Source organism: Arachis ipaensis, chromosome B9 (assembly GCF_059453495.1).
Source record: "Arachis ipaensis isolate K30076 ecotype BB chromosome B9, ASM5945349v1, whole genome shotgun sequence".
Lineage (NCBI taxonomy): Eukaryota > Viridiplantae > Streptophyta > Magnoliopsida > Fabales > Fabaceae > Arachis > Arachis ipaensis.
In genome coordinates, this window is record NC_142444.1 from 152910436 (window position 1) to 152927648 (window position 17213).

Sequence of the window (17213 nt, forward strand, 5' to 3'; positions counted from 1 at the left end):
CTGACTAGGGGCTTGCAATGACGGAATGCCTCGATGCACGGTGGAAAAGTCCAGAAAAGTCTGTGAAAATATGCTTGAGATTCGTCTACCTGTCCTCCAACTCGAACGGGGCTCGTCCTTAGGACTGCAACAGTACCAGGCATCGTCAGCTGGACTCCCAACACCCACCTAGGCAGCTCGTTGTATGACTCATCCCAGTCACCGTAGATGAGGGCAATAGCCTTCTGCTTCGCCATCCAGACCCTCCTGTAAGTAGGCCTAAACCCAAAGTGTGCAGTCGTGGCATTCAGGAGCACCTTGATGCTGACGGATGCATCATCCCTAACCATTGGCATAATGAACGCCGAAATCACATGATAATCCAAACTCTTGTGGTCACTCGAGATTGATGTGGCCAGACAAGTGTGAGGTCCGTTGTACCGTTTGACCTCCCAAATGCCCTTGCGCTGCCGGAGACTCAGTCGAATCAACCATGTGCACCCATTCCCAAACTCAGAACACTTGCCCACATACCGGTGATAATTAGACTCCACTACCTTGTACTGTACCCCTCGCCGGATGCTGTAAGTCTTCACACTTAACAGGGCCTCATCTTTATCCTGAAATTGCTGACCAACCTGGAACTCTGTCAGACCAGCAGTCCCTTCCGCATCTCTAGCTCCGAATCCAACAGAGTGCCCTGAAACCCCCTCCTGCCTCATGGCATCCAGGTCCAAAGAGGAAAAATGTGGTGGATACTACTGTGTGCCAAAACTAGAACCACCGACCGCCAATGCAGGCTCAGTCGCTCCAACCTCGTCGCCGCTGTCATCCTCAATCATATCCGGCTCGACGTCGTCCTCCTTTGCATCACCCAACAATCCGTCTCCGACGCCAACCGGTGGAACACCCTGTAAAGCGTTCGGCAGAATATCAAATGATCCTACCTCGTCGCCTACGCCGTCATTGAGATCAACAGCAAAAGACGGGGAGGCGACAGGTTGGACCGCTGGCTCGTACACAGGGACGGAGGAAGAAGCAACGGCAGGCCTGGAACTGGAACCGGCTGCCGTGGCTACCGTGGTGGTATTCCGGTTCGAACCCCCTGAGCTGGATACCACATCAACCAGCTTTGCGAACAATTCTGGTGTCCTCACCTCCAGAAACTGCCTCCGACAAAGAAACATGACTTGCAGGTCCTCATCACTACCAATCATGAAACAATCATACTTCACGGTATCCTGCAGAACCGTGATTGGAATGTGATAGAAAAACTTCTTAACCCGCTTCGCACCTTCTAGACCAAGTTTCATCAGCATAGATCTAACAAGGTCATCATAGCTCGTCGTTGGATTCAAGACAATACAGAGATGATCCTTATCTGTGAACTTCACACTGGAACGAGTTTTCCTCTTAATGGATCCTCTGTGGTGAACCAAAACAACAAAACTCTCCTCACTAGCCATCTTACACCCTCTAATGAGAGCAACTCACGTTTACAACCATATATATACTGCTCTGTCTACCACTAAATCGAACCAGCCTGGTTCGAATTACTTGATGCAGCTTCTCTCTCTATAATTCGAACTAGCCTGGTTCGAATTATATGATGCAGCTTCTCTCTCTATAATTCGAACTAGCCAGATTCGAATTACTAGCATTGCTAAATCGAACCAACCTTGTTCGATTTACTTGAACCAGCTTCTCTCTGTAATTCGAACTGCCTTGGTTCGAATTATTAATGAATGGAGTTCGAACCATTGTGGTTCGAATTATATTAATATATGGTTTGACTCATTACTGAAACGATTTTGGTTTTGGCTTATTTACGTAATTTCGGCCTGGCATTGGCTTATTATGGTTTTTTGCCCTATAATATATATTTAAAAAAATAAAAATTAAATGTTGATGTGAAAAATAAATTCCACGTGGCTTGGTATTATTTATCCATATTTTAAACGTATCGGTACGTATGAATTTATTATCAACCGTAGCAAACACCTTAAATTTATTATGCAAATTATATTAAAAACAATAATTTAATTATAATTTTCAAAAAATACCGAAATAATTGTCATTTACTTTTTATGAGCTAAAATGGAACATTTGAAACTATGAAGAGGAAGCAGCCCGTAAGAGGCGCAGAAGATCCAAATTATGCGCAGTTGAAGCCAGCAAGAAAGAGCTTTGGGAGAGAAATGGATGGACAGATTTCTTGCAAATATTAGAATAGTTTCTTACTTTACTATATACGTCAATGGTAAAGACTTTACCACGTCATCACCAAAATAGGCAAATAGCTAGGGAAAACAAACAAAAAAAAAAAGAAAAGAGAGAGAAAAAAGAAAGTAAAAAAAAAAAAAAAAACATGAAATAGAATTACACAAGTAACTAAAAACATCAAAGGGCATAATTTTTTCTTTTGAAAAAAAAAAAAAACAGGAGCAGCAATACGGATCCCCATGCATGTCCATGAAAGACATTAGAGCTCTGAATTTGATTGATGAATCTCAAGAACAATGCAAACAAGAGAAAAATTTGTAGCTAATGGCATGTAGCAATATGCAATAGCGTTAGCATTATTAGTATGGAGAAATCCTTCAGTTTTTCATCATATCATTTTAGCGCTGCTTCTCAGAAACAGAGAGACAAGGATTTGGAATCATCATCATCCACTCGCGGCGGTCCTCAATGGAAATCAGCCGGAGGAGAGGAGGAACTGGCGGCATTCTTCCAGGACCACGACACCATCCTACAAGTTTCCGAGGAAGTGGATGGTTTCCTTGAAACCAGTGCCACCACTCCTCCTCTTCTACAAGTCCCTGATTGCGTCCACCGTCTAACCAAGATATTGGATTCCATGGTGTATAGATACAACACCGGTAAAAGCAAGTTGGGCAAAGATGCAGAAGATGATGACTTGTTTCTCGCCGTTGTGGATCGCATCTCAAAGATCTCTGCTATTCTCTCTACCTTCCCCTGTGATCCCTCTGTCTTGGACAAAACTACCTTCTCCTTGGAAAAAGCTATGTCGTTCTTGGAGAAACATCTCTGCACCATTTTACAGGATCCAAAATCATCCACCACCACCACCACCCCTACCTCCAGCTACCACGGCAGCTTTCGATCCGGATCCGGATCCGAATCCAAACCTAAACCTCCTAAAAAATCATCATCCTTCGGTTCTCTTACTCAAGTTCATGATGCGGCGCTTTGTTCTCCCTTTGACCTTGTAAATCTCAGTGATCCTCCTATAATACCTACTCTATCGTCTCATCAGGATCAAGATCAAGATACAACGTTCCCTGCATTCTCTCCGGAGAAAGTTTCACTCATGAACAAGATCGCCAGCGCCATGATCGCCGCGGGATATCAAACGGAGTGTTGCGTGGCTTTCGCCAGCTTCAGGAGGATCGCCTTCAAAACCGCGCTGCAAGAGTTCGGGTACGTGAGCGTAGGCATGGAAGAGATCCATAAAATGCAATGGGAAATGCTGGAAGGAGAGATTGCCACGTGGAACAACGCGGTTCGACATTGCATAACCGTTTTGTTCAACGGCGAAAAAAAGCTCTACGCCTCAGTTTTCCCCAATCAACAATCCATATCTCAAAACCTCTTGAGCGATCTTGCACGCGCCGTAATCATTCATTTCCTGAACTTCGCACAAGGTGTCGTGTTAACATTGCTCACCGTAGAGAAGCTGTTCAAGTTTCTAGACATGTATGAGACGCTGAGGGACGTGGTGGAGATCGCCATCGCCGACGGTTCTTACTTAGAGAGGTGCAGGAAGGAGCTGGCGCACGAGATAGCCACCACCAAGCTTCGAATAGCAGAGGCCACCATGGCCATGTTTCGCGACTTGGAAAATTCCGTTAAGGGTGACAACGACAGGGTTCCGGTTCCTAACGGCGCAATTCATCCATTGACGCGCTATGTGATGAATTATCTGGAGTATGCTTGCGAGTACAAGGACACATTGGAACAAGTTCTGCGACAATGCCTTCAGGATGATTATCATACTTGCCGTTATTACAGTCCTATCCGCAAAATCGAGTTAGAGGAGGACGATGGAACGCCTAAGAATTCAGCCTTGGCGATTCAGTTAATGACAATCATGGACCTGTTGAGCTTGAATCTTGAGTACAAGGCCATGTTGTATAAGGATTTTGCATTGAGAAGTGTTTTCTTGATGAATAATGGGAGGTACATAGTGCAGAAGGTGAAAGGGTGCAAAGATCTTCACCTATGCATGGGTGACAATTGGTGTAGAAAGAGGCAATCCGGGTTAAAACTGCACCATAAAAATTACCGGACAGAAACATGGTCTAAGGTTTTGAACTGCCTTAGTACAGATGGACTTCAAGGAAACACGAGTAGTGTGTTAAGCCCGAGAGCCAATAAAGATAAAAAGCCAAAACAAGAGCTAAAAGATAAGTTTAAACGTTTCAATAGCACGTTTGAAGATATATATAAAACGCAGAGTTCTTGGGTGGTTAGTGATGAACAGCTTAAGTCTGAGCTCAGAGCTTCAATAGCTGCTTTGGTGATCCCAGCTTACCGCTCCTTTTATGGCAGATTCAAGCACCATTTAAATTCTAGTAGACATGTTGACAAGTATATTAAGTATCATCCTGAAGATATTGAGGCTATAATTGAAGAACTATTTGATGGGGGTACTACTAAAAGGAAATCGTGATACTGTTTATTTTTATACAAGACTCATCAATAATCAACCATGCTTCATTTTCACACATGATGTTGTGCTCTATCTCCATTTCTTAATAATATTTATCATTTTTAATGTAAATAGTGTTTACTAATCAACAAAGTCATGAAAATGCATTTATTGATGATCTTATTAGCAAATTAGTTAGGTGATTTGTTTTGCTGTCTCCTTCAATTAAGGGGGTTCGGGACGCTTTTTTTTTTATTATTGGCATCACTGTGGTGCATCCTGGACCAATTGTAATTTAGTATAAATTAGTGCAATTTGTCTTAATCTATCTTCTGTATTTTTAATACTTAGATCTACTGTGGTACCGCATTTTTGTTCCTCTGTGCATTCCCTAGAACAATTTCAATGTGTTATTCCAAATTAAAATTTATAGTAAAACATATAAATGTTCGGTGACCAGTATAATATGCCATTGAAAGTAGGTTTTGGATTTGGTTGTTATCTTTAGGAAAACAGTTACTATAGAATATGTTTTGCGGTTTGTACTAATAGGTGATAATTGTGTTTAGTAGATGTGGATGTGACCATGTTAAACTGTTGTTTTATTGTGTTTGTAGTTGGTTTTGTTGTTATATCTCATGATTATTGATCCATTTTTCATGACATAGTAAAAGGAGATGGATTAATAGTCGTTGAGGGTGCCTTTCATTTCATGGGTTGTAACCAACAATCTAAACAAAAATGTTTCTCAACTATTGTTTCTTACTAACAAGTAAGAATATACTTTGAAAAAGGAAATTTGTATAAGCTATTTGCAGAAGCCAAAGAATTACAACCTCAGTGGTGAACTTCTTTGTAAAGAAGGAAGATTGACTTTGACATGCGCAAATACATTATTCACTTATGAAACCCTGATTTTCCCTTATGATGCAACTTGCAAGTCATGTTTTAGTGTTTAGTTATTGCTCAATGCGATCTAATTTCACTCGTCAGCTCGTCTTCAATGTATTTCTTTCTTCTTTTTTTTGAAAGCAAACAGCTCAACACAATAGTAGTAGAGCAATTATATCCATCAACAAACTAAAAAAACTTACAAACTTAATAAGAACCACAACAACACGAAAACGATCACATGTCATCTCCGACATAACCATCAACAACTAAAGAGATCCCCACCGCTCCATTCGTTAGCACTATTCGAAGACATGTTGACAATTTCTTCAACATATATTTCTTTCTTTATAAGAAATAATAAGTGATCAATATTTTTTCTTTGTTTTTATCATATATATATAAACCAACATTAATTAACTATCTATTTTTTATTATTAAAAATATTGACTTTCTAGTATTAATGAGACAAATTATGTCATAATAATAATAATAAACAATACAAATATATTTTTCAATTTTTTTTAATAGTTTAGCTTCTATTGTTGTAATAAAAATTAAAATATATATCCAAATAGGTCCTGAAAATTTTCGTATTGGACATTTTTGTTCTGAAGAAAATTTTATTATATCGAAGTCTCTGAACTTTACAAAAATAAGATATATAAGTTCCTACCTTAGTTAGATCTATTGTTTTCATTTGGATAAATAGGTCCTGAAAAGTGTGACGCAATGATCTATATGTCTTATTTTTGTATCAGTAACCTCAACATAATAAATTTTTTTGGGATGAAAATGTTCGATGCGAAATTTTTTATAGACCTATTTGAATATATACTCTAAAAATTAATATAATTCTCAAGGAAGTTTGATGTTAGAGAAAAAAACAAATAGGTCATTGATTTTATAATTCAAAGAGACATAAGTCTCTAACTAATTAAAAATATAAAAACATCCTTCACTTTTTAAAATATGAGACATTTAAGTCCATCCGTGTAAAATATATAAAAATAAATAGATCCTTTAGAGGAACTTAGATATCTCGTGTTTTAAAAAATAAATGATATTTTTGTATTTTTAATTAATCAAAGACTTATTTGTCTTTGAAATAACAAATTAAAGACCTATTTATCATTTCCTTTTGACGTTATTTTAGTTGATTTTTAAGTCTTCAAAATACTGATTGTCCATATTTTTTTCATACCAAACCTGTTTTTAAGGTGATTATTCACTTAAAAAATAGAAAAAAGGTCAAATAAGTCCCTAACTTTTTTTTAAACCATGACAAATAAGTTTCTCACAAAACTTAATTACAAATGTATTCCTCACCTTTACAAACGGCAGATAAATACATCCCTCTGTTTATTTGCCTCTCCAAAAGCCAATTAAGATGGCTAATGTGGCGCCCATATGTCAGTAATGGAGCAACATGTCTGTTACATTGGTAAGATGGCATGGTCCCAAAAAGATAAAGGACAAATAGGTCCCTGTATTAGAAAAATGATGTCGTTTTGTTGAGCTGCCCTAACTCTTCAAATTGATGTCAGACTCTATTACAGCACCATTGCTAGAGGGTTTTTGTGGTTAAGGTTGTGTTCCATGGCCAACGAAGGAGCTTCCTTGAGCACGCAAGGAGTCTCATTGCCCTCTACCTTTTGTTGTATGCAAGGTAGAGAGGAGAAGGATGGCGTTGCTCTGATGTTCAAATGTAAATAGTCTATGCTATATTTTACAAGTTCAAGATGCCAACCAACCCCAACAAATAGTTTCTCATGTGCCCCTTCTTTAAGGTAAGATGGTTATAAATGTTGAATGAGATTGATGTTGTTCATGAATTATTTATTTTGTTTATGAATTTGTAACTGATAAATTCAGCCTACTGCAAGTTCTTTATTTAGCTTAATGATCATGCTGCAAAAATTGAGAGTACAAATAGGTTAAATTGTGACAATGAAATTGATGATGTGAAAGAATATTTGTGCAAGAATAAAGTAAAAAAGAAGCTGGTGAATTTAAAAAAGAAGCTGGCCTATTTAGAGAGGACAAAAAAAGCTAATATGTGAATTGTTCTTGTATGTTTGCTTGTAAGTTGCGTTGTTGTTGTTATCGTTGAGTCTTGAAAAATAGACAGTCAGATTATGTACATTGTTGTTGTAATAAATTGTGGTATGAGTTTACAAATTGTGTTATGTTTATTGCTTAATGAATTATGTTATTTTGGCCTTGTAGGGACTGTAGATACAGACATAGATGATTTGGTGCTACTGATGATATTTGACTGCTTGATAGAGCAAGTTGTTGTTGCCCATTAGCAGGATTCGAGCTACCCTGCAAAAATATTATACACTTGGATCAGATTAATAAAGCTCAAATGTTTGCATTCGATATTTGATATTTGCTTACTGCATCATGGTTCTGATTGATTGTCTCAGGGATACTTTGTTGTCAATTTTGAACAATGACATAACACAATCATGTGTCACATAGTTGATAAAAACTAATTAGACAACTAAAATCCTTAAAAAATAAAAATGTGCACAACAGTTCCTAAGGAAAAAAAGATAATTTAATTCTTTAATTTTTTTTATCAAGAGGACAAATTTGTTTCTGGAATTTACTTCTGATTGAGGTCCAAACTGAGATAGTGTCAGCTCAGCTTGTGTATAACCATCGGTGGTGCCACGCTTTGCTTTCTGTCTTAAGTTTTTAATTGGTACCAAAAATGTAATGTGACTCGTTGCGTGCTCGAAAATGATTTTTGCTGATCATGAAACACAACCCTAACAACAAATAACCTTCAACAATGGTGTTGCAATAAAATCTACCTTTAATTTGAAGAATTAAGGTAGCTCCCAAAAATAGCGTCGTTTTACTAGTTCAGGGATTTAGTTGTCCTCAATTTTTTTTGGGTCATGCCACTTTAGTACCATAACGAACATGTTGCTCTGTTACTAATATATCGATGCTACATCAGCCATTTTTATCGGCTTTTAGAGAAATAAATAGACGGAAGAATGTATTTGTCTATCATTTATAAAGACGAGGGATGTATTTATAATCAAATTTTATGAAAAACTTATTTATCACCATTTTAAAAGGTCAAGGATTTATTTGTCAAAGAATAAATGACCATTTGTACTCATGGAAGATAAAAATGCTGACATATGTTCCCACACTAGATTGAAACTAAACTTGTACCCACACAAGATACCCTCTGTATGACAAAAGTAGCCTGTCTTGGATCTGCACTTGGTTCGTGGTTATCCGTCCCTACGTGACTCTCCAACCCTCCAAAAGCCCTATCTACGTGGAAGTGAACGTTTGTTTTCACTAAAGGTTTGGAAAAAGAAGCACATTTTGCGGGAGATTCTTCTGTGCCCTAGCAGAGGTTCATCGTGGCTCCATGCCCAAATCGGAGAAAACGATCAGAGCACTCCCAATCGATCACCACCAACACGTAATACTCTCATCGTGCATAGATTAACAAGGAAAGCCTCATACCAGGCGTTTCTTCGGGGACAGCAAAGACGTCACTCCCTTTCATTCGTGAAGAACAGAGGTACATCTTTGCAATTGTTGAAAAATTTCATATGTCATTGCCACTAATTAGACAGATTCTGAAACCTTATCAAACCATGTTATTAATTTTATGTGTTTGAGAGTTGTTAGAATAGTTGGTTGAGGGTTTGTGTTAGTTGCAGTTACAAAAAATATTTTCTTTGATTGTATTGTTTAATTTTACTTCCAGGAATGACCACCATCCATATAACTCTGTCAATTAATCATAGAGGACAGTTTGAGAGAGGGCCATGTGGGAAGGTTAGTTACATTGGTGGAGAAATAATAGAGATTGAGAGGGTTAACGTTGATACCCTGAATAGTTTTTTCATATCTGATTTGCTGAAGGACATTGGATATACGTCTATTACTGACTTTTACTGGCTAGAACCTGGGAAGGAGCTCGATAATGGGTTGAGGTTACTAAGGGCTGATATGGATATAGTTAAAATGTACGAGGCAGCCGCAAGAAACGGTAACAAAATTAATGTCTATACTGAGAATCCGATGGATCAGCATGTGCTAGTTGAGGAGAAGAATGTGACTCCATCAAAGATGAGAATAAAGAACTGTGCTAAAAGGATTCCAACTCCAAAGAATAGTCCAAGAAGAAGATTGATAATAGTGAAAGATGATGACGATGCTAAAATAGTAGGGCATGTCCAAGTTGTGAAGGAGGCCCAAGAAAGGGGTGAGGCCCAGCCTAGGGAAAAGGCCCATGAAAACAATAACCAGGTTGATGTTGAGGTCCAGAATGAGGACAGTGTCAGACTGCCCCAACACTTAGGAGATCCACCACATTCATCATCCCCTGATGCAAGACAGATTTCTCAGCCTCTCCCAATACCTGTTCTACCGGATGAGCCACCATCAACTCAGTCCCAACCTTCCTAGCAACCTATTGAGCATGACCAGCAACCAATACATACTGATGGTTCAGACCCAGTTTCCCCTTCTGAAGACAATGTCTCTGAACCTCTTGCACCTGAACAACAAACCCAATACATCCCACATCCGTATAGAAATCCACTTTCACAATCAATCCCTGAGTCAGTCCCATCCTCTAACTCCAATAGGACTCTCCAAAATAATCAAATCAATCCTTCATATGAGGTTAAGGGACGGCCAAAGGTGAACAAGAGAAGGTCAACAAAGAGGTCTCTCCCTACAAGACAATCCTTCATTCCGAACCCTGACTGGACAAGCCTCCAACCTTTTATGTACCGGTTGATGAGGAGGAAAAAATGGTATCTTAAGCGGGAGCAATAACTTGACCCCATTTTCGTAGACTAGTTATGGTTGCTTTTTGTTGTTTTTGATATACTTTAGAGAGATACATAACTCTTGTATTTTGTTATGCATTTTCATGGTATGTCGAAGTGTAGACTTAGTTATGCTGGTTTTGAAGGTGTGATTTGAGTTGTCAATACTTGCTTTTTTTTGCTTATGTGACAATCATTGGAACCTGCAGTATCTATATATATAAGTGTTCTCCAACTTATTGTTAATTTTATCACTCTTGTAACAACATCTTGTTCTGAATTTGAAACAAACTCATATATTGAAAACCAAAACCATCAGGCTACTATGTTACAGATTCAACTTATTATTGGATCCTTAAGAAGATTCATGTGCATTTTCAATGGCATTGTCTACAAATAAACGTTATCAAAATTATTTCAGATGGCAGCAACAAGTTCAAAGCATGCGTGTCTACGTCAATGTATCATAAATTAAAAAACCAGAACAATATAAGGAACACAACATATCATGCCAATATCAGGAACAAATTTCACTATCATGAACAAAGATCCCCAATTTTACAGATCTTATAATTTCATCACCAAATACAAGTCACAGAATAAACAAAACGCTACTTCCAACGCAACGGTTGAAAGCAACATTCTAATTCCCCTAATTTCACCCCTAATTTCAACCTTAAATTTTTCTATTTTCCTAGCCATCATTGAGGATGCTTGCTGATTTTCCTCCACTGCAGTGACAGTCAATCTATCATCATGCATTGCATAAGAATGCTCCGACTTTCTCTTGACTAAACATCTTGTTAGACCCTCCCATCCTTCTTCGAGTTCATCCACCCAAACAAAGTATTTGTATTCTCTTGTCTTAAAAAAAAAAAAAAACGCACCAAAATGCAACTAAAATTCAAAAATAAAATTTTTCACCTCAACATCAACATTGTTTGGCCATTACTGCTCATAAAAGACATCTGATGAACCATCTATTAGGGTTCATAATCATGCCAGACTCCATCAAAGTAACCTCCCTCCCACAGAAACATCTGCCGTCGAGCTTCTTCTCCTTCATCTTTTTCGAATTTGCAGAACTGCTGTGACTTCCATCATTTGCAGCAGAGTTAAATCTGCGCAAAGATATTCCAGGGGTTACGAGATAATTCTTTCTGATTGTAGGTACACTTGAATTTCAACAATATTTGATTTTGGGGGTATGGTTCAAATTGGAGAAGATAAGTTGCTAGGGTTTCAATTTAATGCGTAAAGCCCTTTCCACCTTCATATACAAACGTTCACTTTCACGTAGATAGGACTTTTGGAGGGTTGGAGAGTCACGTAGAGTCCGATAACCACGAACTAAGTGTAGATCCAAGACATGCTACTTTTGTCATACAGAAGGCATCTTGTGTGGGTACAAGTTTAATTTCGATCTGTGAGTACATATATCAGCGTTTTCATCTTTCATGGATACAAATGGTCATTTATGTATTTGTCAATAATATTGGGGGATAATATAGTAATTTCAAGGTGAATTCATGTGCATGCCGGCACGGGAATATCCTATATCCTAAAATGCGATAATAACAATCAAACTCTACATATTGGTTTCGCAGTGTGGTGATACTCAGACGGTGGAAATCAATGGCAGCTACATTCACCATCACAACAACAGCGGCAGCAACTCTCGTAAGTAAAGATGATAACTTTTCATTTCTCCGTTTCTACTTCTTTTTCTTTATTTGTTTTTTTTTTTTCCGCAATTTGTTTCGTTGAGAATATATGTGTTTTGGGTGCTCAGTCAAATGTTTCAGGAAACAGGAGCAGAATCAGAGGTTTGAACCCTAACCCTAACCTTAACGCAATCAGCACCAGTTCCAGTTGCAGTGCGATTGCTACTTCATCGAAGCACAGGCTCCTCGGGGGGATTCTTCATCCGCGACTGAATGCGATTCCGCTCGTAAGAACCACGAGGCAAAGGGGTTTTGTGCGGGCGAGTTCGGAGGATGCACCACTACAGTCCAAAGTAACTCACAAGGTGTTCTTCGACATCAGCATTGGAAACCCCGTTGGGAAGCTTGCTGGGAGGATTGTGATTGGACTGTTCGGTGACGATGTTCCTCAAACTGCAGAGAATTTCCGCGCCCTCTGCACTGGAGAGAAGGGTTTTGGATATAAGGGCTCCACCTTCCACCGTGTAATCAAGGATTTCATGATTCAAGGAGGAGACTTTGACAAAGGAAATGTATGTCTCTGTATTAACTACTATTAACAATGTTCCTTCGTTTCATTTAATACAGCATTTACATAAGTATCTCTTCTCTTCTTGCAGGGAACTGGAGGCAAAAGTATATACGGGCGCACCTTCAAAGATGAGAATTTTAAACGTGAGTTTACCCACTCTTGTGTCTTCACTTCATTACACAAATGTCATACTTATCTACAAAGTACAGACCACTTGGTCAAACTATAGGGAGGCTGTTGGTTAAATAAGTTTGACACTAGTTAATTACAAGTAATTTCGATGGTCAAGCAACTTGAAACCTGAAAGAGTGTATTTTTGAGTGTAATACTCAACTTCAGTAGTGTTTTGAGAACCCTAGAGATTGCCAATTCGGCTATGTTTGGGACATTTTTTTAATCAAGGGTGGAAGGGGAGTGTCGTTGATGGCACGGAGGAGAAATGGGAGGGTCTGCTTTCCTAAGGAGACCCTAAAGTCCTGACCATGTGCTAGAATCCATTGTAGTATTCACTATTCAGAAATTAAATTAATGAAATTAATGGAAGCATTTGCATCAATATTGTCTCACTTATTTTCATTTTGTTTATGTAAATAAAAAGGGGAGAAACTTTTTCAATAAGGTGTTTTCTTCTATTCTCATCTTGAGTATTGAATATTTAGTTGAAGTATTATTTAAAATACAATGCTGATATGTACAACATCTGTAGTCTCTCATACTGGACCTGGAGTTGTGAGCATGGCAAATGCAGGCCCCAACACAAATGGAAGTCAGTTTTTCATTTGCACGGTGAAGGTATATCATCCTTTTCCAACTCTTTTGTCTACCCTTATTCTAGGCAAAATGCACTAATCATGGAGTGGCATGTTCTCAAATGGCCGATGCATGTCAGTGACCAAATTGATCCATGTTAATACTATAATGGAATAAATATACTAAACTTACTCTTTTCTGTTTATTTTATTTATTTTATTTTTGTCCAACTGCCCTGTTTTCCCCTGCTCTTGCAAGTTGCATTCACCTTGAAAGTGTCTCCTTGCAATCTCAACCTGTGGGCTATGGACATCAATTGCAAATACGAGTAAAATAGAAATATTAAATCAAATATCTGGTACCATCATTAGACTTTACCTGAGTTTGAGTTCACTGCATATGGTGACCATTTCTTGGGACTCGACACTGTTGTTACTGTCATTTTCTCCACACATTGGAACTAGGAAGAATTGACTTATTTCACTGAGAGGCATTGTGATTATGATTTATTTCTCTATTGATAATGGGTAGTGTAAACCTATATTGGGAGGAGGGGGGCTGCTAGGGTGTCGGGTAAGTGGTTAGTGGGGGGTATGTGAGAGTGTTGATGGAAGGGAGTGAAGGGAATGTTGTGGCCGTGGCCTTGCAGCTGGTATCAATTGTTGACTTTTCTGCCAATTTTTCCTATATCCATGTCATAGTTTATCCTGATATTTAGTATCAGTATCACCAACATTTTTAAACCTTTGCACATATATGCTTTGCAATTTTTCTGAGTACTACTGACATTGATTACTCATTACTCTTTATGATGAAAAGTAAAAAAACTCTAAAATACGTATTAAAAACAAAGGGGATAATGTTTATGATCCTTGGTTTGACCTAATCAACTTGTCTGATGAATTGGCAGACACCATGGCTGGATCAGAGACATGTTGTATTTGGCCAAGTTTTGGAAGGCATGGACATTGTTAGGCTGATTGAGTCGCAGGAGACAGATCGGGGAGACCGTCCAAGAAAGAAGGTTACCATCAGTGACTCTGGTGAGCTTCCAATTGCTTGATGTGGTGGTTGTTTGTTTGTTGATCCTCGCTTTTGATTGGCGGTTGCTCGTTGACAAAGGATGGGGAGAGTAGAGAAAAAAGAGAGAAAGAAAGGAGGGGCTTTATTTCTATATATAGAGTTTCATTTCACTGCTGAGTTGAGTTTAGTACCTTTTTGTTTCCTTTCTGATCCCAGAACCTGCTAGCACCTGTATTCCAGTAGATTTAGTTTGAGTTGGTGTCCGTGTCACGTTAGAAAAATTCATTTCCAATCTGACCACATCATTAAGCCAAAGTGGATTTTTCCATTTGGAATTGGACTCTGATAAAATTCTTGAAATTGTATGAGAGGCATGGTCAAATTTTAATATTACTAGTATAGCAAATTAAACAATATAAATAGTCAAATATAATGATATTAAAAACATTTTAAATGATCAAATAAATAATTGTGATGGCCATTTTATAACAAAACCATTATCTTTACTTTATGGAATGGATGGATTTTTGTTTTTATTTTTTGGTGACAATGGAATGGATATAACGAAGAAAAATATTTAGAAAATAATGTGTCATCTATAATATAGATGTTGCTCTCGTAATAATTGCAAGGCATATTGGCATGTCTAGAAATGATTTTTCTTACGTGTCATCGATATTTGTTTTTATTTTATTTTTCTGATTTTATTCAAATGTAACTAGACCAGTAACTACACGGATTGGATATAGCCTAAAATTCTATCCGATCCGCACTGCACTCATCGGATCGGATACGATATCCGCATTTTTTCAGGCTGGATCCGATCCGATCTGATCCGCATAATTCAAAAAAATAATTTTAAGATTTTGTAAAATTTTGTTTGAAAAAAATTCAGAAAATTTATTTTTCACCTGTTTAAGCCTATTTACTTTTAAAATATTATCAATAAAAGGATCAAGTTCAAAAAAAAAAAAAACAAAAACAAAATAAATACACAAGATTTAAGTTTAATTGTTCTAAGTTGAAGTACAACAAAAAATTAAAAACAAGATATAAAATTCATAAAATAACACACTAAAATTCATATCACATTAGGGTTTACTTTCTTAAACTATGCTATTTATATGAGATGTGCGGATATGCGGATTTGCGGATCGGATCCGTGGATATCACTGCCAAATCCGCAATCTGATTCTATCATAGTGCAGATCGGATCTGATATAATCCGATGACTCTGCGGATCGGATAATATCCGCAAAATTCGGATCGGATGCGGATAATTACCGCGGATATGCGGATATTATCCAATCCATGTGCAGCCCTACCAGTACGGCAGTACCCGAGTGCAATAACAGGCAAAAGTTGGCATTTTTTAAATAAATAATTTAATTATTTTATTTACCGAAATATATAATTCGTAACGTATTTATTAATTTACAATACATTGATTTATCTTGTTTATTGGGTAAATCAAATAATTATGAATGTATCTCATTTGTAAATGAGATACGTGTATTTTTTTAAATTCTATATATCTTGTTTTAGAAAAGCTCTGCATACAAGCCATTAGGGCTTGTAAGCTTTACAAGTTAATTAACCAATAAAACCCCAAAACGCGCTGCAAGGGTTACGTCCCATACACGCGCTATATAAAGATCCCGCGTATATATAACTACCAAATTTAAAAGATTTGTTTCCTTCTTCGTTCTCCTTATTTCTAGATTTGCTCGTTCTTCTTCTTGCGCGTCTTCCCCTGCTTTTTTCGATCGTTCTTTTCCCCTCCTTTCTCACTGGTTTGTTCTTCGTCATTTACGTTAGTTCCTCTCTCTGTAACTCCAGCTTTGTTTTCTATTCGATTTTTTGTTTTCTGAAATCAAAGTTTGAACTCGTTTTGAAGATAATGGATGATTCAACCTCAGATTGTCAGCTGAATCAGGGCGAAGTGGATTATGAATTTGAATCTAACGAACTTCCTGAGGTTTGATTTACATACGATTACTCTGAATTTTGTTGCAGTAATTTGTATAGCATTGTGTAGCTGAATAATTCGTGAACATTGACTGTGAAACTAACGCGTGAACATAAATCTGTGGATTGAATCTAATGTATTAGTTTTGATTAATTATCTGGAATTTATAGCAGACGCTCGGGTGTAGATCAGAACTTTTTGGGTGAATTTTTGCGGGAAGTGTGGGTGTATTTACAATTTATGGCTTTTTCTGTTATTTTAGCTGAGTTGTTGTCGTTCGGGTGTATTATATCAGACATGATTAGGTGTGTTTTTAGTTTTTGACATGGTGTATTCTGCAGCCTGTGTATTTACAGTTTATGGTTTTTTTTTTTTGTTATTTTAGCTGAGTTGTGTCATTTGGGTGTATTATATCAGACATGATTGGGTGTATTTTTATTTTTTGACATGGTGTATTCTGCAGCCTGTGTATTTACAGTTTATGGCTTTTATTATCATTTTAGTTGAGTTGTTGCCTTTCGGGTGTATTATATCAGTAATTATTGGGTGTATTTTTAGTTTTTGACATGGTGTATTCTGCATCCTATCTCTGTTGTTGATGACCAGTTTGTTCCGAAGGTTGGAATGACCTTTACCACCCTTGAAGATGCTGGAAATTTTTACAGGAACTACGCCAAGGCTGCAGGTTTTTCTACAAGAGTTCGGAGCACAAATCGGAAGGGAAACGAGATTAAGAATCAATTGATTACATGTAGCAGAGAGGAAAAATGGAAATCTAAAATATCTCCGACTGAGAAGACGAATCCGACAGCCGGTTTAAACTGTCTTACAAGAATTTATATACACACATTAAATGATGTTGGTGCTTGGA

At 37.6% G+C, this 17213-nt stretch overlaps 1 protein-coding gene and 1 pseudogene across 1 annotated transcript; both read left to right on the forward strand.

Moving 5' to 3' along the window:
* Positions 1–2452: 2452 nt before the first annotated feature.
* Positions 2453–4705, forward strand: LOC107616275 (exocyst complex component EXO70C1 pseudogene; annotated as a pseudogene).
* A 7204-nt stretch (positions 4706–11909) lies between these two features.
* Positions 11910–14766, forward strand: LOC107618583 (photosynthetic NDH subunit of lumenal location 5, chloroplastic). The gene is made up of 5 exons (XM_016320692.3): positions 11910–12045; positions 12158–12601; positions 12689–12743; positions 13307–13392; positions 14261–14766. The coding sequence occupies exons 1-5, from the start codon at positions 12001–12003 to the stop codon at positions 14411–14413; spliced, it is 783 nt and encodes a 260-aa protein (XP_016176178.1). The 5' UTR covers positions 11910–12000; the 3' UTR covers positions 14414–14766.
* The last annotated feature ends 2447 nt before the right edge of the window (positions 14767–17213 follow it).